Below are 24,630 nucleotides of genomic sequence, written 5' to 3' on the forward strand. Positions count from 1 at the left end.
TTATTGGACTACAGTAAATAATGCTTCCTTCTACCCAGAAACACCCCCTATTGATTCCTGAAATGTAACCACTAGTTATATTCTATGAGGCTGTAAGTAAATATTCTGCAGGGCTTCAGTTTCTCCTCACTGAGTGAATTTGTAACCCACATTGCTATTTCAGGTTAAAATATCCATATTCCAAGGCACTCAATGTTGTTTTACAGAAGATCGATTGGTAAAGGGATCATGTCGCCATGTTCCTATATTGGCAATGTGACTCATTCTCCTTTTAGGAAACAGATATATACTTTCCAGTCTTTTTCAATAAACATCTTCTTGTGTTCATGAATATCAGTGACTGAAGTAATAGAAGCAGAGACGGGATTGACGGACTGCAGAAAGCTCAGATGGAAAAGTCATGGATGTCAGGGGTGGCCCTAAGACGTACACACCACTTATGGTGACAGCAGGCAGAACCGATTAACAGGGTGATCACTAGGATTCACTTGGGACTTGATTCCTGCCCATTCCCTGGACCATACTATTCAATGTGTGCCACCTAGAGGTAGGTGGCGGTACTCAAGTGTTTTGCACCCGGGCCAGTGAATGTTCATTGAGCAGTGAAGCCTCCAGTTTATTTACTTAGTTTCCATAGCACCACACAAGCTACATTAAGGAGGAGTCAAAGACAGGAGTCCCTGCTTATTGACAGTCAGCAGCAATTTGCTATGTATTGCAATGCTGTGCATCTTATCGTAAATGACTTAAATTCACTGAGCAGGGTGCTCTGCACCTGATCCAGCTAGTGTATCGCCAAATTGGCCATTGAATTTGTATCAAATAAATGGCAGATTCACAGCGAATCCTTACAAAATGATTTTCTGGAGGTTCACTCATCTCTAGTCTCAGTAACAGGGCACCATCTTATCAGCTTATCATAAGTAACTCCATGGAACAAAAAGAGCATGTCCAAAATTGAGGAGGATATTAAAGACGGATCTTTTAAAGTGTACCGGTCAGATCCAACAAATTTTTTTTTTAGTAATATATCACTCAGTACCTAATCCTGACCATGTACATCTAATTTTTATGTGTCTAGCACCTTTATTATTTTTTCATTACACTTTTAATTTAGCTCACTAGTCTGAATTCCTCTCAAAGGGGGGGAGGGGGGTAGCCTCACTGTGCAGGTCTCCGCCCCCTCCCTCAGTATGCTGTCTGCTCACATCTCCCCTAGCATTAGCAAAACTACAACTCCCAGCTTGTCCTCACTGACAGTAGCGGGACACAAGCTGACAGTGGGAGGATATTTCCTCCAGCTCTGAGCCCTGCGCTCACAGCTGTCAATCAAGGCAGTGTGTCCATGACATAGGTGATGACGCATGGACACAGCCGGACTAGTATGTGCCCAAGCAGGCGGGGGGCAGTTGTTTGACTGGCTTTTTCTGTATGAAATACAGAAAATTTTCTAATGAATGCAATTGCAAAACCTATTGGTTATACATGCTTTACAACATATCAAAAGTTGGTGTATTTGACAGTGCCCATTTAAAGCCTGTGGCATCTTCCAAAAGCTTCAGCTGTCATCATTCATTTTTAGTACTCCAGTATTTCTGCTCTATCTTTTTTTACATCCTGACCATTGACTTTCTTGTGGGGGCATGCGTTTTGGCATTGAATATGCTTATATGGGATTAAACTGTGAACTAGATTGGCACCACCAATCAGTCCACAATGGGGAGAGTGCTCAGGTTCATAGCCCATTGACAACTGAACAGTGGTGACCCCCTCCACAACAGTCTTTAGACTACAACAATGTCCAGATACTTTCAAGGGGGCGGTCTGCTCAATTCTAATGGGTTGAGAACCTAAGCACTCTCCCCATTGAGAACTGAGCTGTGGTGACCCCCATTCAACAGTCTTGGCCCTCGAAATTAATGGCACTAATAGTTGGTAAAAAGGGGGTGCTCGAAAACAAATGCAGGAGTTAAAGATGGATGGTGACAGCTGATGTTTCTTGTAGATGCCACAGGACCTTTTTAAGTCGAGGTACTTAATGGGGTTTTTCAAGTGAGGGTTGTAGCTTTTGGGTCCCCACTAACCACAGTCAGTGGGGACCCAAAAGCTACGACCCTCACTTATCACTACAACTGGGGTCTTAAAAGGGTACTCCGCCCCTAGACATCTTAACCCCTATCTGTGCCGGATGACTGGCTATGCAGGGCGGATGACTGGCTATGCAGGTGGAAGGAGGTGTGATGGCTGCCACACCCCTTCCCATAGACTTGCATTGAGGTGGTGTGGCCATGACCTCACGAGCACCGGCGCTCTAAACAAATGCCAAGTGCAGCAGGGAGATCCCGGGGTCCCGCCGCTGGGATAGGGGATAAGATGTCTAGGGGCGGAGCACCCCTTTAAGTCCCACATTCCTCCTTATCAAATAACCGAAATGAAGAGGCGTTTGCATGGCGCTGCCGTTGAGGATACACAATGCATCTTTGTCCTGCACTTGTTCTGCATAAGTGTTGGAAAGGGATGCCCCCCTTCTTCCCAAGATTACATTTTATAGGTAATGAAAGGAGGATGTAAGTCCATTTGAGGCATCAAGTGTTATCTTTTTCTTCTTCTTAAGAAATCACAATGAAGACATTCCCAGATACAATAGATGGATTGAAATAATAATATTCATACAGTACTGTAGAATACAATGCAACAACTAGACCCATTGTGTGGAACATTCTGTCAAGGTTTTCTTACTTATGACCAATTGCCTCTTAGATTTAGTTCTGTTACTTGCCACAGACTTGAATTGTCTACTTGACTATAGCCCTCCATGGAAAAATACATTTTCTACTTTTCTATTGCACATTCTTTTACTGTATATGCAATTCATATGATTTGTTCCATGCAATATACATGTGCACAAATAAAAGTATTATGTCATCCGGCCATAATGAAGAACTCCATCCTCTCAGTGCCCCCGCCATAATGCGTTTGTGCTGTAGGTTTATGGATCATACACTGTGCGAGGAAACGCTGGGAAGGCTCCCGAGCTTACATTATATTGCAAAAAATTAATATAATGGGTTCATTTGTACTTGATTCACAGCAGTGATGTGACATCTAGTGGGGATTATAGGAAGACGGATGGGATTTGAGCGCTAACAAATCATTATTATTGCAAAATGCAGCCATTTTCTATGCTTTCAGACACAATAGGTTAAGAATTATTAGCATTATTTTCCGCTATTACAGCAGGGATAATAAGGTTTAGATTACATGAGGTAAAATAGTTGTTGTTTTTTTCCCATGGAGAAATCTAGTTAACATCCAATAGTGTATAATGTTATAAGGACCTGCAGGCTTTACAGAACATATAAACTTCTGCTTGGGTGAAAATTCGGCTTGTGTAGCTACATTGTGTGCTCCTGTATGAAGGGGGTTAGACTTATCCTTAAAAATAGTGTTGCCCCTTCAGTGAGGTGTTCAATATCAGATAGAATATGTTTTTTATAACAATAGTTGAAACATACTTGGCTTTTTTTTTTTTAAGGGGCACTCCAGGGAACTAAAACCATAGCCCATGTTTTCCCTCTCACCAACCTATGTATTTGTCTAAATATCATTCATTAGCTATATAGAGCAGTTTCCCTCTTTCAGCTGTCACTTGTAGGGAGTGAGAGATAAAAGTCATAATCAGATCTGCCTTGTCTTTGTGCAAAGCCCTCACTGAGACCTAGCCCCCACCATCCTGGAAGACAAACCCCATGTGATTTCTGTCTTGTTTGGCTTCACAGCCACACCTCCCCTTCCCGTGTGAGCATCTTGCCGAGAGAGAAACAGCCCAGTGTCTCCTTAGCACATAATGCTGCTCTTTTCCTGCTGCCATTTAGAGCATAGCATGATTTATTGCTGGGGGAGAAGGAGAGACTGAAAGAAAAGACATGTACAGTGACCCCCCGACCTACGATGGGCCCGACATATGATCAAATCGATATACGATGGCCTCTCAGAGGCCATTGCATGTCGATGTCAGCATCGACATACAATGCTTTTATGTCGGGGCCATCGCATTAAGTGCTATCCGGCAGCGCAAAATGCTTAAGCTGCTGCCGGATAGTAGCTTAATGTTCCCCGTGTGGTCCGGTAAGTATTACTTACCCCTCCACGATGCTCCGGGGTGCCCTCCGGGTCCAGCGCTGGTCCTCCGGTGTCTTCTTGGCCCTCTCCGATGACGTCAATACGCTGCTGCGCACGTCATCCAATAGGAATGGCGTGCGCAGCGGCGTAATGACGTTGCTACGCAGGCCCAGTAAGGCCTTGCGGAAGACAGTGGAGGACCAGAGAAGACAGCAGAGGACCGGAGAAGACAGCGGAGGACCGGAGATGACCAGGAGAGCCCAGCGGAGGCCCAGGGTCACCATCGGGAGCGGCGGGGACACCATCGCGAGCGGCGGGGACAGGTGAGTACAGCTTCCTATACTTTACATTGCACGAATCCCTCAACATACGATGGATTCAACAAACGATGGCTCGTTTGGAACGAATTACCATCGTATGTTGAGGGACCACTGTAGATTGTACACTGTACAAAGGGGCTTCAGAAAGCCAACTTCATCCAATAGGTTACTGCACCATGGAAGTTATCATCCGTCCCACACGAAAAGAGCTATTCCTTATAGCCAGTTTTTGAGATTTAGGCGAATTAACAGTGGAGATGATACTTTCATGGTGCAGGCGCTAGAGCTAGTGGAACGATTAAAACTTAGAGGCTATCCCGAAGATCTTTTGTTCTGGTCCTGTCGAGAGCAAAAAAACACAATCGTTCTCATCTCCTATTTCAAAACAAAAAAAAGCAATATCCCACAATAACTCATAATTCCGTTGGTCCTCCTCCGGTATTGCCTTATGGGGAGGAACGGAATTATCCTCAAATTGTCCCCAAGGAGGAGAATGAGTGTTTTTGCTTTTCCTTCAAAAATTTTTGGGCAGATACCGTCAGAAAAGTATTTATGAAAAACTGGCCCTTGATTGAAAAAGACCCTAGCTTAGGTCCGGTTCATCTGAAAAGACCGCTTATTACTTTTCGAAAAAGTAAAAGCCTTGAGAATGAGCTAATTCGGAGTAGATTTAAAAGTACTATGTCTGATAACTGGTTGACCAGATCCAGACCCAGCGGTAACCATAAGTGCGGTTCTTGTAATTGGTGTTCCCATTTTCTACCGTGTAAAAACTTTACATTAGGAGGAGTCGATTTTAAAATCTCTGATTTCATTTGTTGCAGATCTAAATTTATAGTCTATAGCATTCAATGTAGCTGTGGGTTTTTCTACATAGGGAGGCCCCTCTTTACCAGGTTAAGGGAACATATATGGTCCGTTGGGTCTGGAAAAGGTTCACCTAGGGTCATCAATCATGTTAAATCCCAACACAATAGCGATACTTCTAATTTGCCTTTTTTGGTATTGGAATGTGTTACCAGTAGCAACTGCGAAGATAGGCATAAGAAGTTGCTACAACGAGAAGCCTACATTATTTTAAAGGGGTATTCCAGGCAAAAACTTTTTTATATATATCAACTGGCTCCAGAAAGTTAAACAGATTTGTAAATTACTTGTATTAAAAAATCTTAATCCTTCCAATAGTTATTAGCTTCTGAAGTTTTCTGTCTAACTGCTCAATGATGATGTCACGTCCCGGGAGCTGTGCATGATGGGAGAATATCCCCAGAGGAGCTGCACAGCTCCCGGGACGTGAGTCATCATTGAGCAGTTAGACAAAAAACAACAACTCAACTTCAGAAGCTAATAACTATTGAAAGGATTAAGATTTTTTAATAGAAGTAATCTACAAATCTGTTTAACTTTCCGGAGCCAGTTGATATATATAAAAAAAGTTTTTGCCTGGAATACCCCTTCGAAGACAAGAGCCCAAGATCTGCTAGGATTGAATGACAAAGTCGATTTTAGTGTTTTTTTGTGATCTTTTTTGTTGAAGTCTTAATGTAACTCACCTGTCCTGCTGACGTCACTGGGGGCATGTACTTCAGTGCCGTCTTGCTGGAGGTGGGCAGGTCTATAGAAGCACACGAATTGTGCGAAACGGCGTTACCTGTATTCACTGCATGAGGAAATACAGCACCTGTTTTTCACCCTATTTTAAAGAAATGTCTGTTCCTGTTTGATGTTTCAAGAATAAAGAAATGTCTGCTTGCACCTACTGGAGAGCTGTCGCTTTTTCCGTCTTCAGTATGTTACAGCGTGCACACAGATAGTAAGAGCAATTGGCTGGCAGCCATTACACAGATATGCACTGACTGCTGAGAGTTGTTGTCTGGGCTACAAGAAATGATAAAGAATGTTCAGGAGACAATAGGGGCCACAGGAGCTGGCAAAATCACACGAATAACTACAGGGGACACAGAACAGGTATTGTGGTGGCTTTGGGGCATTTTTCTTTTTCTTTATGTTCTTGGGAATGTCCTGTGCTTACCTGTTTTAGTTATGGGCATGGGCTTTCAGATATTTCTGATTGCAATTTTACACTTACTTGGTTAGGCTGCCTACACAAACCCTCTGGCTTTGAGTGGTGTTTGATCACTGCAGCTGGTCATCTTACCAGGCTATTGGTGCATGAAGAATTGAAATGTCTAGGTTGTGTGGCATTTTTTTGTTGCGATTCTCACATTGCGATGTGATTGTGTCAATCGGTTCTAATTTGGGAAAATCACGACAAACGCTGAAAAAAAAAAATTAAGAGGTGAATATCTACTATGGAGGGGAGGGTCTGCAACCTAGCAGAAGGTGGTCTTGTAGTTCAGAGGAAGTCAGCTGACCAAGAGCTTGACTTCCATTTGACTCATTAAGCCATGTAACTTTCTGTAGATTCTGTAGCTAGTGATCACATGACAAACTTAGAGTAATGAAACACATAGAGGCAATTGTGCTGGAATGATACCAATAACGTTGTATGACTAGTGATGGATATGGGGAAAAATACAAACCTAGAGTGCTTTTTTAAGTGAATGTGAATGTCACGATGCCGGCTGGCAGGTAGTGGATCCTCTGTGCCAGAGAGGGATAGCGAGGACCGTGCTAGTGGACCGGTTCTAAGACACTACTGGTTTTCACCAGAGCCCGCCGCAAAGCGGGATGGTCTTGCTGCGGCGGTAGTGACCAGGTCGTATCCACTAGCAACGGCTCACCTCTCTGGCTGCTGAAGATACTGAAGATAGGCGAGGTACAAGGGAGTAGGCAGAAGCAAAGTCGGACGAAGCAGAAGGTCGGGGGCAGGCGGCAAGGTTCGTAGTCAGGGGAGATAGCAAAGTTCTGGTACACAGGGTATAAACACACAAAAACGCTTTCACTAGGCTCTAGGGCAACAAGATCCGGCAAGGGAGTGCAAGGGAGGAGACTAGATATAAGGAGGGAACAGGTGGGAACCAATTAAGCTAATTGGGCCAGGCACCAATCATTGGTGCACTGGCCCTTTAAGTCTCAGGGAGCTGGCGCGCGCGCGCCCTAGAGAGCGGAGCCGCGCGCGCCAGCACATGACCGCAGGAGACGGGAACGGGTAAGTGACCTGGGATGCGACTCGCGAGCGGGCGCGTCCCGCTGTGCGAATCGCATCCCCAACGGCCATGAGAGAGCAGCGCTCCCGGTCAGCGGGACTGACCGGGGAGCTGCAGGGAAAGAGACGCCGTGAGCGCTCCGGGGAGGAGCGGGGACCCGGAGCGCTAGGCGTAACAGTACCCCCCCCCTTAGGTCTCCCCTTCTCTTTATCGGGTAACTGCCTCCCCTGGGATGAGGACACCGGGAAAGGATGGAGGGATTCCTCAAAGGCAGGCAGAACCGCAGGAGTAGGAATGGGGAGAGAGAGCAGAGGGCGGGACCTGGCACGGGGCAGTGTGACACCAGGAGGAGGGCCATGAGGGGACACAGAAGCTTGCCTGATGGAACTGGGAGGGGGGGAGGGGCATTTCCTGTGGCAGGCAGAGTCCTTAATGACCTTAGGGGGACCAGATACAGGAGGAACCACAGAGTTACGGCAAGGGTTACTGGGAACCGGTTTTAGACAGTTCTTGGAACAAGAGGACCCCCAACTCTTGATCTCCCCAGTGGACCAATCCAGGGTTGGGGAATGAAGTTGAAGCCAGGGAAGTCCAAGGAGAATTTCCGAGGTGCAATTGGGGAGGACCAAAAGTTCAATCCTCTCGTGGTGAGATCCGATGCTCATAAGAAGGGGCTCCGTGCGGAAACGTATGGTACAGTCCAACCTGGCTCCGTTGACCGCGGAGATGCGGAGTGGCTTGACAAGACGGGTCACCGGAATATGGAATTTATTCACAAAGGACTCCCGAATAAAATTTCCAGAAGCTCCAGAGTCCAGACAGGCCACGGCTGAGAGGGGAGAGCTGGCAGAAGTGGAAATCCGAACAGGTACCGTGAGACGTGGAGAAGCCGACTTGGCATCAAGAGACGCCACACCCACGAGAGCTGAGTGTGAGCGTGCGTTTCCCAGACGTGGAGGACGGATTGGGCAATCCACCAGAAAATGTTCAGTACTGGCACAGTACAAACAAAGATTCTCTTCCTTACGGCGATTCCTCTCTTCCAGGGTCAGGCGAGACCGATCCACTTGCATGGCCTCCTCGGCGGGAGGCCTAGGCGCAGATTGCAGTGGAGACTGTGGGAGAGGTGGCCAGAGATCTAAGTCTTTTTCCTGGCGGAGCTCTTGATGCCTCTCAGAAAAACGCATGTCAATGCGAGTGGCTAGATGAATGAGTTCATGCAGGCTAGCAGGGGTCTCTCGTGCGGCCAGAACATCTTTAATGTTGCTGGATAGGCCTTTTTTAAAGGTCGCGCAGAGAGCCTCATTATTCCAGGAAAGTTCAGAAGCAAGAGTACGGAATTGTATGGCGTACTCGCCAACGGAGGAATTACCCTGGACCAGGTTCAGCAGGGCAGTCTCAGCAGAAGAGGCTCGGGCAGGTTCCTCAAAGACACTTCGAATTTCCGAGAAGAAGGAGTGTACAGAGGCAGTGACGGGGTCATCACGGTCCCAGAGCGGTGTGGCCCATGACAGGGCTTTTCCAGACAGAAGGCTGACTACGAAAGCCACCTTAGACCTTTCAGTAGGAAACTGATCCGACATCATCTCCAGATGCAGGGAACATTGGGAAAGAAAGCCACGGCAAAACTTAGAGTCCCCATTAAATTTGTCCGGCAAAGACAGGCGGAGGCTAGGAGTGGCCACTCGCTGCGGAAGAGGTGCAGGAGCTGGCGGAGGAGATGGTTGCTGCTGCTGTAGCTGAGACTGAATCTGCTGTAGCTGCGACTGGAGTTGCTGAGTCATGGTGGTCAAGTACGACAGCTGGTGATCTTGTTGGGCAATCTGTCGGGCTTGCTGGGCGACCAGTGTGGGGAGGTCGGCGACAACAGGCAGAGGAACTTCAGCGGGATCCATGGCCGGATCTACTGTCACGATGCCGGCTGGCAGGTAGTGGATCCTCTGTGCCAGAGAGGGATAGCGAGGACCGTGCTAGTGGACCGGTTCTAAGACACTACTGGTTTTCACCAGAGCCCGCCGCAAAGCGGGATGGTCTTGCTGCGGCGGTAGTGACCAGGTCGTATCCACTAGCAACGGCTCACCTCTCTGGCTGCTGAAGATACTGAAGATAGGCGAGGTACAAGGGAGTAGGCAGAAGCAAAGTCGGACGAAGCAGAAGGTCGGGGGCAGGCGGCAAGGTTCGTAGTCAGGGGAGATAGCAAAGTTCTGGTACACAGGGTATAAACACACAAAAACGCTTTCACTAGGCTCTAGGGCAACAAGATCCGGCAAGGGAGTGCAAGGGAGGAGACTAGATATAAGGAGGGAACAGGTGGGAACCAATTAAGCTAATTGGGCCAGGCACCAATCATTGGTGCACTGGCCCTTTAAGTCTCAGGGAGCTGGCGCGCGCGCGCCCTAGAGAGCGGAGCCGCGCGCGCCAGCACATGACCGCAGGAGACGGGAACGGGTAAGTGACCTGGGATGCGACTCGCGAGCGGGCGCGTCCCGCTGTGCGAATCGCATCCCCAACGGCCATGAGAGAGCAGCGCTCCCGGTCAGCGGGACTGACCGGGGAGCTGCAGGGAAAGAGACGCCGTGAGCGCTCCGGGGAGGAGCGGGGACCCGGAGCGCTAGGCGTAACAGTGAAGTTAGCAAATGCCTTTACATATTCCCCACCATTTTATAGGGTATGTACTCACAAGACACAAGATGCTTATACAACCAACACCCCAACATAAATAAAGACCCCAGACCAGATCCCCTAAAAAAATACAGACCCTAAACAATATTGACAGCAGCTCTACTAAATACAGAATCAGATCAGATCCTCTAAGCATTTAAAAACCCCAGGCCCCTATATCCATAGAAATCCCAGACTCTCTAAACAAATACAGACCCTCCAGACCATCTAAACAGGTTGAAAGCCCAATACTGACTCTGCAGATACTCACCTCTTCTTGTTCCCTACCATTGAATAGAATATACCCCCAACTGAGGTAATTGAATTACGAGTAGCACATACAGCCCCTTCACCAAACCTCAAAAACCCTTCATCTCTAAACAAATACAGAACCAGACCCCCTAAAGAAATAGGAACCTTGGCCTACTTAAACAAACAGAGACCCCAAAACAGAGTCTGCATAAACTCACTGCTCCTCATACCTAATCCACACTCAGATGCTACCACAGATAATGTACATATGTATGGCCTATGGTCAGGAGTGGACATTGTGGTGGCCCTTGGGGTTGAGAGGATATGAGTCTGGACATGGTGCCCAAGAGAGTCTTCTCTGTTATCCAGTCCAGGAGTCATGTGGATATTTTAATTGGGTAGACACATTTGCTAATGTCATTTATCATCCTTAATCTATTAGTCACCCATTTGTCCATAGTTTTAAACAGTGATGATTCACAGTAACACATATTAAGGACTCATTGACAATGGTCCTACTCCCCAGACACGGACCCCTAACTAACCACTATTGCCAAGATACATAAGATTTGGTTTATACAGTGCATTTCAGGAGGATTACCTATCACTTGCAGACCCTTCTTTTGTAAATGGTAAGTGACTATTGTAAAAACTGTTGACTTGTTGTCCAGACATAACACCATTACACCAGGTCTTAGTCCTGACACCCTCTGTGATAGTCAGTAACAGTCAGCTGAAGTGTGCGGCAGCACGCACTTCACTCCCCGGCTGGCTACCCAATCCAACTCTTTTACTTCATAGACTAATGCAGTTAAAGAGTGACAGTTTTAATTGGGAGCCAGGGAGTGACACCAGTGCTGTTGCACACTTCACCCAGCTATTACTTATGATCTCAGCTGTTCTTAAAGGGGTACTCCGCCCCTATACATATTATCCCCTAACCAAAGGATAGGGAATAAGATGTCTGATCGCAGGGGTCCCGCCGCTGGGGACCCCTTCCGGTGCACGGAGCGAATCTCACTCCATGCCAGATGACTGGCGATGCGGGGCGGAGGCTCGTGATGTCACGGCCATGCCCCCTCAATGCAAGTCTATGGGAGGGAGCGTGATGGCCCACCCCCTCCCATAGACTTGCATTGAGGGGGCATGGCCGAGGAATCAAAAGTGAGGTGTTGCCGTGACGTCACAAGCCTCTGTTGTTGCACCCGATGCTCTAAACGAACGCCGGGTGCAGCAGGGAGATCCCCAGCAGCCGGACCCCTGTTATCAGACATATTATCCCCTATCCTTTGAATAGGGTATAAGATGGCTTGGGGCGGAGCACCCCTGTAAGAGTGAGACTCAGTGTGATCCAAAATGTTGTCATTTCTGGACATGTTGATGGTGTTTACAAATGTCACTAACACTTTAAAGGTTAAGGAGAGCTTCAACAAACCAGTGGATTGTGGGACCCCTGGCATTGCCTTTGTTCCTAAAGCGAACCCTTATTATATGGTACTACAGTAAGTGTCCTAATCTTTGTGTTTGTAGCAGAGGAATTGGTTATTGCAGTTCAGGCATCTACGCCTGCTCTTGTGAAATCCCTTATTATGACCTCTTTCACATGGTAGGATTTAGGTCAGTATGATGCATCATTATTTGTAAGCCTATACCAGGAATGGGTCCAAACACAGAAGACGAACAAGACCTTTGTATTAGAGACTTTCTCTGTGTTTGCTTCACTCCTGGTTTTAGTTACAAATACTGTTACAAAATACTGACCCAAATAAACTAACCCTATTATGTAACTGGCACCCTGTGTATGCCTTATCTGTGTCCAAAAAACCAAGTGTAAGGCCTTGTTCACGCGGAAGAATTTCCGAGCAAAATCCAGCTGAAAAATTCCGCTTAGAAATTACATGGCAGCAGAGTCCAATTGTTTTCAATGTGATCCTGCTGCACCGCGCACATGGCAGAAACATCTGGTGCGGGAATTTAAATTCTGACCTCCGCTGAAAGAATTGGCATGTCAATTTTTTCTGTGGAATCTGCTCAGAAATACATTGCCGTCTATGGAGATAGCACATTACCAAGCGGTCTTAGCAGCGGCATGTTCTGCCGTGCCTGCTGTCTGTAGAATGTCAGGCGGAAATTTCCCGGCTGGACAGTCCACAAAAATTACATTGTGTGTACATGGCCTAAGGAGTTGCAATTCTGCCCTGGTTGTTTATTAGATGATGAAATACAGGAATTTTACTGCATTTGGAAATGATAGACTATCTAAAGCTCTGTTGTAATGACTCCTCCGTGTTTGACCCGGAGTGTTAAACTTCCCTGAGTTTTGGCTTGGCCTGCACCTTTGGGCTTAGCTACTTAAGTCCAGCTCACTCTGTTTGCAGTTGCCAGTGAAAAAAAAAAACGTAGTTTGAGTAACCAGCATTGTTTGTTCTCTGTATTCTGGATATTGATCTTCGCTCAGGTTTTGACCTTTCTTCTTGTAACACTCACGTTTCAGAAAACAGGAACCCCGGTGGATGTGGATCCGCTGGACCTGTGTGGCAGATGACTCTGACCGTACCAGGGAGCGGAGTCTAAGGTGCCGCTGGTTTTCACCAGAGCCCGCTGCAAAGCGGGATGGACTTGCTGCGGCAGGCGGCACCCAGGTCGCTATCCCTGGCACAGCTCTACCAGACAGGTGGCTGAGGAGATGTGAGGCACAGGAGGGATAAGACAGCTTGTAGTTAGGATAGCAGAAGGTCAGGGCAGGCGGCACAGTAGCGTAGTCAGGAACATAGCAAATGGTTAGTAGGCAGGAGGCAAGGAGCAAGGTCAGGTCAAAGAGCAAAGGATCAGATACACAGCAAGGCAATAACAGGAATGTTTTCTCTCATGCTCAAGGCAACAAAGATCTGATTGGGAATTGAGGAGGGTGGAGGAATTTATCAATGAATCACAGGTGAATTACACTAATGAGCACACTGGCCCTTTAAATCTTAAAGCTCCAGAGGAGAGAGGCCGAGTCGGGGGCAGGAGAAGCACCAGGTGAGTGACAGACTTGGCACCATGCGGGCATGTCCCACGATGCGAGTCCCAGCCCCGCCGGCAGGAGCAGGTAACGGGACCATGCGCTCACAACCAGCGTGTGCAGCCGTAGCGCATAACGTAACACTTCTGCTCTTGTGTTTTGGTACTTCGCTATCTCTAGTTGCTAACCTGGCTAGTCTGCCCCAGATTTATGTGTATGTGTGTTTGGATTTACTTTTATTTGTTTTGTGTGCCTCCAGTTGTTTCCCAACTGAGACTGTTTTGTATTTTATTGTTTTGAGAACACTGCCCCAGCACTTAGCAGGGAAGGTTTGTCATTGTGGTTGTCGATCCTTCACTAGGGTGGATACGTAATAGGAAGGGACAGTGGCTGTGGGTGAGTTAGAGCTTCACTGTTCCCTGCCCATATGTGACATCTGTATATAGAAAAAGGGACAGCATTTCTGTAAGAACTGGGGGGTTAGTAAAGCCCACATTTTGGGGTTAGTTTTATTATTGCAACACTTTGACACCAATATTTTTACTAACCCTAGAACCCTGGCCTGTGGCCCCTCCAAAGAATAGGGTGCCAATATACAGCTATATAAACATCATTATATAAATCATTATATATAGTAAGTGACACTGGTTTATAATGACGTTTAAAACAAACATCGTCCATGCCTTACAATAAAGACTGCTGTATTTCTATTTTAACTATTTGTTTGCCAGTCGGACCAACAAAGGGATAAATGACAATGAATAAATCATAGTGACAGTCTCTTGAATGTGCCATGCTCATTCATTGCATTGTTAGCGATTGTATTTCATTTAATATATACACATTACGGAAGAATCGGTTCAGGGAGGGGGTAAAGGGTAAGGGTGTAAATGTCATGTTGGATGGTGCCGTTAAATGTCCCTTAATAGTAATAAAAGCATCAGATAACCATTTGGCTTGGAACCTCTCTTGGTTTGATTATACTGCAATTAAGATGGTGGGAGGATTGTCTCTGTCGTAGTAAGAGATTTATACCTCCTCGGTAGCCCTTCCAATAGATAATGCCTTTTTATGTTACGTGTAGGTTGGATGCTTTGGGGTAGGGTTGCATTGTTAAAAATTAATGATGCAAGGAATCTCACTAATGCTGTTAGACATTGCATGGCGCGGCGTTCCAGTTATATCTTGCTAAACCTATCTAGCATTTCTAATAAAAACCGAATGTGCTTATTGTGCACAAAGAACTCACTCAATATTGTGCTGCATAGGTGAACGGATTGTAAATTAAAAATGGATTCAGATGGAACCGGGGACATCTAGTGGTCAGAAGTGCAAAATGCGTGCTTCAATTTTTATTTTTATTTTTTTTGTACATTTTTTTGCTTTACAATCTTTAAAACCCAATTACCTCCCTTTGTTAGATTAAATTCACATCAGACAAAACACGCCGCAATATACAGAACATTAATGTAATTAAACTTCAGATGCTTTATGGCAATTTTTTTTTGTCCTTAAAAAATTTTTAAAAAATGATTTTCGGCATGTTCTGCAGATATAGCTATATTATACCGATTATTAAAAGCCATTGCTACCTGAATCTATAATAAGCCCGGAAAAATCAGGCCATGAATTTTAATTTGCTTTTAAAATCACGTCAGTCTGGCAGTCTATAAAAATAGATGATGAGACATGAATACGGGGCCGTTTAGCCACCTTGTCTATTTGCGCTGTCACTTTTAATTATTCATGGCTCCGGCGGTGGTATAGGGCCGAGATGTATGCCGGATTATGCTAAAAAATATTTTGGCAGCGTAGACATAAATTCTAATAAAGCTAATTATTGTTATGGGCAATGTATAAACACTCTGATTATAAGTAAGTGCTTCCAGGATAGGGACAGGAAAATGCGGTCTGTAATGGAGATACCACAATAGGATCATTATGAAACACCAGACTTTTCTATTTGTCGAGCTTCCTAGAGTGAATGATAAGATTTTCAGGCTTTCAAGATGTAGCTGGTGGTGAAAAAATTGTTTTAAAGGGGTACTCCAGTGGAAAACCATTTTTTTTTAATCAACTGGTTACAGAAAGTTATGGAGATTTGTAAATTACTTCTATTTAAAAATCTTAATCCTTCCCGTACTTATCAGCTGCTGTATGTGCCACAGGAAGTTATTTTCCACAGACCACAGTGCTCTCTGCTGACACCTCTGTCCATTTCAGGAACTCTCCATGGCAGGAGAGGTTTACTCTGGGGATTTGCTCCTGCTCAGGACAGTTCCTGACATGGACAGAGGTGTCAGCAGAGAGCACTGTGGTCAGACTGGAAAGAAATTAGAAAAGAAAATAACTTTTTCTGTAGCATATAGCAGCTGATAAGTACTGGAAGGATTAAGATTTTTAAATATAAGTAATTTACAAATCTGTTTAACTTTCTGGCACCAGTTGATTTAAGAAAAAATGTTTTCCACTGGAGTACCACTTTAAGGTTTTGTTCACACCTTATGGTGCTTTTTTGCTGCAGAAAAAAATGTGTCTAATGTGTTATTCTTGTTAACAAGAAAAATAGACCCCTAAAATTACTAAGATCTGTCAGAGTCCATTTGGATATGTTGGAACTTGATCAGTCATAAGGTCATGGCCTCTAGCTGTTACAAAACTACAACTCCCAGCATGCCCAGACAGCCAAAGGCTGTCCGGGCATGCTGGGAGTTGTAGTTTTGCAACAGCTGGAGGCCTCCTGTTTGGGAAGCTCTGGCTTACATAATAAACTAAGCACTGATACTAGTGTGAACAGACGATATTAAAGAAATGTGTCACCCAAATTTATTTGACCGATTAGATCCTGATCATATGATCCATTTTTAGAATCAGTTTCTTTTTTATAATTTGAATTATGTTTTTTGGATATTATTGTAGGAAAAGCCGCCTTTTCTGAGCTTTACACACAGCATTTAGAGATATGCTTTACAGCAAGCCTCATTGACATAGGAACAATGGACTGGAGGGGACCCTATTGACTTCTATGGGAGAGTTTTCTAGGCATGTTCTGTGAACGGTGCAGAGGTCACTGTGCAGGGAGGGGAAGAAGAGGAGCTGTGAGCGTGCTGCCTGATCCCATCCTATCTAAATACTGGTGGCACCTTTCACCGTAATTCCACCTGTGATGATAAGGAGGAGGCTGCTGAGAAGTTTTCTTTACAGAACAGGAAGTGTCAGCTGATTTATAGGCTAGATGTCTGGATTATTTTAAAATGCAGATAGTAAAACGGAAAATGTCATCATGAAAAATATGTCAAACATATAAACCTGAATTAAATCGTAGGTTGTTTTCTAATGACATATTCACTTTATCCCCTTAGTACACAATGATGTAACTGTATGTAATTCCTAGACCAGAATGAGTGCCTCTCTTGCCAGTTTAACCCTATAGAAGCTGAGGTCAGTACTGATCCCTGCATCAATAGGGTTGACAGGGGTATTAGATGCATTAGAGATGAGCAAAGTTACAGTGATTCGATTCGTCACAAACTTCTCGGCTCGGCAGTTGATGACTTTTCCTGCATAAATGAGTTCAGCTTTCAGGTCCTCCGGTGGGCTGGAAAAGGTGGATACAGTCCTAGGAGAGAGTCTCCAGCCCCCCGGAGCACCTGAAAGCTGAACTCATTTATGCAGGATAAAGTCATCAACCGCCAAGCTGAGAAGTTCGTGACGAATCGAATCACTGTACGTTCGCTTATCTCAAATATGCATCATAGTCAAGATATCCGGGCACTGTACGTTACTTATCTTATCTACTTTTTTAAGCAATCCCATAAGTTTGAACATAGTAGAAGTGCACATGCATGACCACCACTCCGCTCAAACAGGGGCACTCAGGTTCATTCTTGTGACTGGTGGGGTTCCAGTAATGAGACCACCACCAATCACTTATAAGTTGTAGTCTTGGAATAACCAAAATATGTAGTGGAATCCAAATATTTATTATTTCGCGCCAGGTTTGCCCAAGCATAATCAACAGAGAACTGCATTCCCATAAATGGGTCCCTAGTACATACAGTGACCCCTCGACCTACGATGGCCCCGACATACGATAATTTCAACATGCGATGGTCTCTCAGAGGCCATCGCATGTTGAAGGCAGCATCAACATACGATGCTTTTGTATGTCGGGGCCATCGCATAAACGACTATCCGGCAGCGCAGACTACTTCAGCTGCCACCGGATAGCCGTTTACGGTGCCCCATGTGGTCCACTGACGATCACTTACTTGTCCTCGGGGCTCCGGCGCGTCCTCTTCAGGATCCTCTGCATCGTCGTCGCTCTCCATCGAAGTCATCACGTCGCGGCGCACGCCGTCCCGTCATCCAATAGGAGCGGCGCGCGTAGCAACGTGATGGCGGCGACGGAGAGCGAGGATGCCGGGGAAACAGAGGCCTTGCCGGAGCGTCGGGGACACCTCGGGGACGCAGCGACAGCGATGGAAGGCGACATCCCGTGCAGCGGTGACGGTTCGGAGCGGCGGGGACAGGTGAGTACAACTTCCTCTAACAGTGGTCTACAACCTGCGGACCTCCAGATGTTGCAAAACTTCAACACCCAGCATGCCCGGACAGCCGTTGGCTGGGTGTTGTCGTTTTGCAACATCTGGAGGTCCGCAGGTTGTAGACCACTGTCCTATACTTTACATTGCACGGATCCCTCAACATACGATGGTTTCAACAAACAATGGAACGTTTGGAACGGATTACCATCGTATGTTGAGGGACCAATGTATTTAGAAGAGGCTTACATTTATGGGGTGTGCGTGTCACAAGCAGGGGGGCAACATATGATGCTCTGAAATACTGACATATCTGTGTAAAATGTTCTGTTTTTACTTTGCATCTAATGCACATTAAGTTCCGGAAAACATGTGGCATCAAAATGCTCACTAGACTAATAAATAAATTCCTTATAGGATGTATTTTACTAAAGGGGGGTCACTCATCAGGGGTTCTCACTGTACTGGTAGCTTAGGCACTGTGCACATGTGACGTGGGGTCCTAAACCCATCCAGCACAATCTGTGGTAAGAATGGTGCTCCCTCCCTTCTGACCCCTGCTGTGTGCTCAAACAGTTCACGGTTACTTTTGGATACTACTTAACACAATTTGTGGTACATATACCCCTCAAAGCACATGTATGGCGGGATCAGGAAAGATAGCCTTCAGCTGAGCACGTGTTTGGCTGACAGCTATCATATGTGTGGCCCGCATAAGGAGTTTCTACCCCTGACATGTGGACCTCTAAAGTCAAGGTATCTTAAAGGGATGTTGAAAGACTTCTCACGTCTGCAGCGCTGGGGGACAGATACAATTGACTGTTGTGATGTAGTTGCACCACCTGATAGGACTTATATATTTATTTGATTACCAGATTTTATTGATGGTTATTGATAGCCATACAATTTTTTATGAACTTTAGTCTATTCTTTTGTTTTTCAGGAACTTTTACTATATAACAATCCTACGTGATCCTGTTTCCCGATACCTTAGTGAATGGAGACATGTCCAGAGAGGAGCTACTTGGAAGGCCTCCCTCCATGTATGTGACGGAAGATCCCCAACATCTGATGAGCTGCCCAGCTGTTATACTGGTGACGACTGGTCCGGCTGCTCTTTGAAAGAGTTCATGGATTGCCCTTACAACTTAGCCAATAATAGACAAGTGCGCATGTTGGCCGATCTGAGTTTGGTTGGATGTTATAACCTATCTGTTATGCCCGAGGATCAACGGAACAAGGTTCTCCTTGACAGTGCAAAGGAAAACCTTAAACGCATGGCTTTCTTCGGCCTTACAGAGTTCCAGAGGAAGACTCAGTATCTCTTTGAAAAGACTTTCAACATGAACTTCATTTCTCCTTTCACTCAGTTCAACAGCACGAGAGCTTCAAGTGTCGAAATAGACGATCAGACACAAAAGCGAATAGAGATCTTAAATTTTCTAGATATGGAATTATATGAATATGCAAAAGACCTTTTCTTACAAAGATACCAATTTATGAGACAGAAAGAACACCAGGAAGCGCGGCGGAAGCGCCAGGAGCAACGTAAAATTTTACGGGCCAAACATGCTAATCATAAAATGGAGATGGACAACTCATCCTCTGATTACATAGGAAATGTGGAAAAATGGCGGTAGTGGGTCTTACAGTCTTAGATAACTAGATGAACTGTACTGTATAATAATATTTAAAAAAAAATGTAAAAAAAAAAATTAAAAATTAGGGGAAGATTTATTCCAAAAGATTTCAAGCTTCGTATACACTTGAAGTCAACAATGTTTATCAGTTGCCTTTGCAGATGCCTTTGCATTCATTGTAATTATTGTACATGGGGATAGATTAATCTCGATGTGACCTGTGACGACTGGTTATAAAGCCGATGTGCAGCCACTTTTTTCTAGACCCTTTATTGAAGAAATATCCAATTGGCATTCGGAATGCCTGTGACTGTCTTGGTGTGCAAAATCAATACCTATTTCCAGCAATGTACAGTATGTACTGTATGTCTACAAAAATCTTGCATCTGTCTAGTCTCAGAAGGGAATTGAGTTTTTACTATTTGTTGCAAACCTTTTGGGAAATCTATGTACAAAATAATGTAATTTACGTTTCCATGCAACATTATGATGTATAGAAGGACCTACAACCCAACCACAATTACCTAAAATCCCTTAAAGGCTTGAAGTAAGATAAAATCCTTTTTCTTCTTGGTTGATTATAGGAAATTCATCTGTAAGTGACTCAGTAGGATAACCAACAGGACTTGTAAGGTCCTACAAAATAAGTGCTATGGCTACTTTGTGACAAGGAAGATATTAAGTCCTTGTTGGCTGGCAGTGCTGTGTCCAGACAAGCAGCAGGTCCAAGATACCTGATTATGTTGTATCGGATGATAGGCACAGGTTTATAGATGGCTAAATATGTTGCGGCCAGATAGGTAGTAATTTCTTTAAGATTGTATAATGAATTTTAATTGGTCAAATGGCTCATCCAGAGAGGAGATTGGTGTTGATGTGGTAGTAGTAAACTTAAAGACAGGAACTTAAGGCATTAAAACTTCCCAGCGTTAGGAATAATCTTCGGGACATCCTGCATATATACACTTTGGGAGGAAACCCTTATATCTTATATGTGACTCATGAGGAAGGAGGGTATCTCCCCAGTCTCCCCAATGAGTGATCAGTGGCTTTAATGAGACACATCACCATTAAAGGGGTACTCTGCCTCTAGACATCTTATTCGCTCATCTTATCCCCGCTGGGGACCCCCGCTATCTTGGCTGCGGCACCCCAGACATCCAGTGCCGGATGACTAGTGATGCAGGGCGGAGGCTCGTGATGTCATGATGGCCATGCCCCCTCAATGCAAGTCCATGGGAGGGGGTGTTACGGCCATCATGCCCCCTCCCATAGACTTGCATTGAGGAGGCATGGCTGTGACCATGACGTCACAAGCCTCCAGTACTGCACCCGAAGCCCCAAAAGAACACCGGGTGCAGGGGATAAGATGGATAGGGGATAAGATGTCTAGGGGCAGAGTACTCCTTAAATCCTTTCAACATACAATCTGGGCTCATAGCGTTTAATTCTTGATTAGATAAGAAGAAAGTCAAGACGAGTAGATATTAAATTACCTCAAGGGCCTGCTTTTAGCCTGTTACTACAATTTTTGAAATGTGGATGTTGGACAGATCTGGTGAGCTTCTGTACAGGTTCTCTGTGTATATACATGGATTCAGTGTTGGCGAGGTCTATCCACTCTTTCGGCTTGAATGTTCTAGATGGCTCGATGGTGACCTCTAGTTGGCCAAATACGATGCTGTGATGATTCCTGGATGTGAACTTATATTAATAACTAGACAATGGATTCTAGAGGACTGACCAGATTGTGTCCAGCTAGTTCACTAGATGTATATGTTTTTTTTCCCCCAAAGGTGGATTATAGTTTTCCAGATGAGTAATGGGTTCTAGATATGTAATGAGTTAAAAAACATTCTGGAGAACCTTTGGGTACCTTTTAAGAACTTCAATATGTAATGTACAATGTAAAAAAAAAAAAAAAGATGGACATCCGTTTATAATATATATTTGTCCTTCTCAAAAGAAGGTAATAGAGTAGTAATAAATAGCTAATGTTCAGGTAGAACTGATCAAACACAATGTACAGAGACTGATTTTTTACAGGGAACTTCCGCACAATGTTGTCGTTAGGTTCACAATTATGTGCTGATTTAGCAACATGTGAGGGGGGGGGGGGATTCATCAAGCTGTCTAAGGGCTCATTCACACTATAGAATTTCTGAGAGGAGAAATTCCACTCGGCAATTCCGGCACAGCAGCTTCCCGATTGTTTTCAATGGATTCTGCTGAATCTTGCACACCATGCACACTGCTGAATTTCCATGGCAGAAAATTCTGCCGCAAAAATTCAAATTCCCAACTCTGCTGAAAGAGTGATGTCCGAGCAGTCCTAAAGCCAAATGATTCAGTGAGCGTCCGCAGTACCAGGCAGAGATTCCGTTATGTGAACCTATCCTTATAGTAAGATTCTCTTTGTTGCATATAGCAACCAATCATAGCTCAGTATAACCTGAGTTCTGATTGGTTGCTATGGACAACAAAGAGCATCTTACTATAAGACAGCTTAATACATCTCCACTATAGTGTTTTGACACTTGGTAATCTCGTGATCACTGGGTCCAACAAAGACTGTCGCTATTCACAACATAGCACTCGTTGAATTTCATAAAAACTGCAACACGTAAGAGAATATCATTCACTTCTATCTTTTCTTTGGGACAGCCCAATTTGCTTTTCCTAGATTTCAGGTGCAAGAGCTTTAATGCCATGACATACATCTACTACAGCATGGGTTTGAAGCCCAGAACCATGTGGTGTACATGTATGGCACATGGTCATAAATGGGGAAACATAGCTTCATCAAACCCACTGCTCAGACACCTAGAACATAGCATTCTAGCTGCCTGCAGTCACCACAAGGGGAGCTTAGGAGTATGTCACATACTGTTTTATTATTGAGTTCAATGAAAAATTGTCTGTAATATGCTCCTCAGCTCCTCCTAGTGGCATCTGTAGCCAGCCCGAAAGTTACCTTTTGAACCTATGAAGATTTTGTGCTCTGTATCAGAAACAATAAAGCTCAGATTGCTATAAAATATGTGAAAATATCTGAAAATAAATCAGCACAGAATTATGAACCTACTGTGACAATAAAAAATGGTGTTCAAAATTTGTGTTACCTTCAGGATACACATAATACAAGTAAACAACAGCATAATGGAAATTGAAAGAATAATCATTTCATATCGCATCCCAATATATTTTGTATTTATAATTTAGTCTCCCAATAGTCAAAAAATAAAGAACAAAAAATGATGACTACTGATGACTTGAGGACAGCCATTTTTATGGATTTAATATCTTTACCAGAGAATGCAACAAAAGAATGAAACTTCTGAGGTGTAAGACACAACGTGCCTCATGTCTCAGGAATCTTGACGGTTTCAGAATTCTTGTGAAGACTTGCTCGATCTATTTCTGCCTACACTGTTGAGGATAACTTGTAGGCTTTACCGTGTGAGATTTAGTTTAAGTAATCGCTACAGAAGAATGTGTACATTGTAAATTTCTTATCAAAAGGGCCATAATGTATATATATGAATTCACGGTGCGCAGTTAAGGCATCTAACTGACGGCTGTGTCGAAGAAGCTAAGTGTCTGAGCGAGACACAGAGGAGCAAGTGAACAGCAACAACACAACGGAACTTCATGCAATTATGTTCTTTACCGCTGAACTGGAATTGTCAATAATGTGCATTGAAATAAAAAAAACTTAATTTGTTTCTTAAGATGCATTTTTGACATTGAGGGATTTATTTTTTTATAATGTTTATAAAGGTTTTGTTACGGTGACAGACGTACTGATGTAGTATAATGCTGTTGGTGTACTAAGCAGAAAATTATGTCATGCATAAAGAAATATGGATGTGGATATCTTAAAGGGGTACTCCGCCCCTAGACATCTTATCCCCTATCCAAATGATAGGGGATAAGATGTCTTATCACGGGGGTCCTGCCGCTGGGTACCCCCGCGATCTCCCTGCTGCACCCGGCGTTAGTTTAGATCGTTGGGTGCAGCGGCGGAGGCTCATGACGTCATGGCCACGCCCCCTCAATGTAAGTCTATGGGAGGGGGCATGACGGACATCATGCCCCCTCCCATAGACTTGCATTGAGGGAGTGTGGCTGTGACGTCACGAGCAGGGCTTGCCAGTAACGTCACAAGCCTCCTCCCCGCATCGCCAGTCATCCAGCAGGGAGTGAAGTTCGCTCCGTGCACCGGATGTGTGGGGTGCCGCATCCAAGGTCGCAGGGGTCCCAAGCGGCGGGACTCCCGCAATCAGACATCCTATCCCCTATTCTTTGGATAGGGGATAAGATGTCTAGGGGCGGAGCACCCCATTAAACACATACAGACAAAAACAATATTATACACAGAAGATGTAGGGCCCTTACCAAAGATAAAACTGACCCATTTTGCAGGTTCTGCTTGACACACTATACCTGCAGAGACTACATTTATTATAAGCTAGAATTGATCCCTTTTCTTCATAGTCATCCAGTGGCTCCTGCTCCGTCCGCACTCGGCTGGACAACTGGCAAGGGAATAGCGTATACAGAACAAGAGGTGCAATACAAGAAGTGCTACATGACATCCAGTAAAAATGTATTCTTTCATATGCTTATGATCTCTTCTGTGATCTCTTCTTAAGATCTATATTTTACATGGTGGGAAAAACAGAGGTCAAATGACATTACATAATGGCATAATAATCCATATAAATTGTAATAACGCAGACAACACCATCCTATAGAACAAAACTATGTTACAAAAGTAAAATATATATTATTTCATAGATATTTAGAATCTCATAAGGAACAGATGTTGAGAACAATGGTTAGCTGCCATATGAGAGGCAAGAGTGTCAAACATGTTTCATTCACAAAGGAGAATATATTGTATTCATTCATCTTCCTTTAATTATACTTATAACTGCTGAGAGAAAGGTTAATATTAATAAAAATATCTTTTTA

At 44.6% G+C, this 24,630-nt stretch overlaps 1 protein-coding gene across 1 annotated transcript in view; it reads left to right on the forward strand.

The window, feature by feature from the left end:
* HS6ST2 (heparan sulfate 6-O-sulfotransferase 2) overlaps positions 1-23,388 on the forward strand; it is a 381,930-nt gene extending 358,542 nt beyond the window's left edge. The window contains exon 2 of the mRNA XM_056539031.1: positions 18,957-23,388. Coding sequence (XP_056395006.1) covers positions 18,957-19,653 — 697 coding nt within the window. The 3' untranslated portion in view covers positions 19,654-23,388. The remainder of the gene's footprint in view (positions 1-18,956) is intronic.
* The last annotated feature ends 1,242 nt before the right edge of the window (positions 23,389-24,630 follow it).

The sequence above is a fragment of the Hyla sarda genome, chromosome 9 (genome assembly GCF_029499605.1).
Source record: "Hyla sarda isolate aHylSar1 chromosome 9, aHylSar1.hap1, whole genome shotgun sequence".
NCBI classification, from domain to species: Eukaryota; Metazoa; Chordata; class Amphibia; order Anura; family Hylidae; genus Hyla; species Hyla sarda.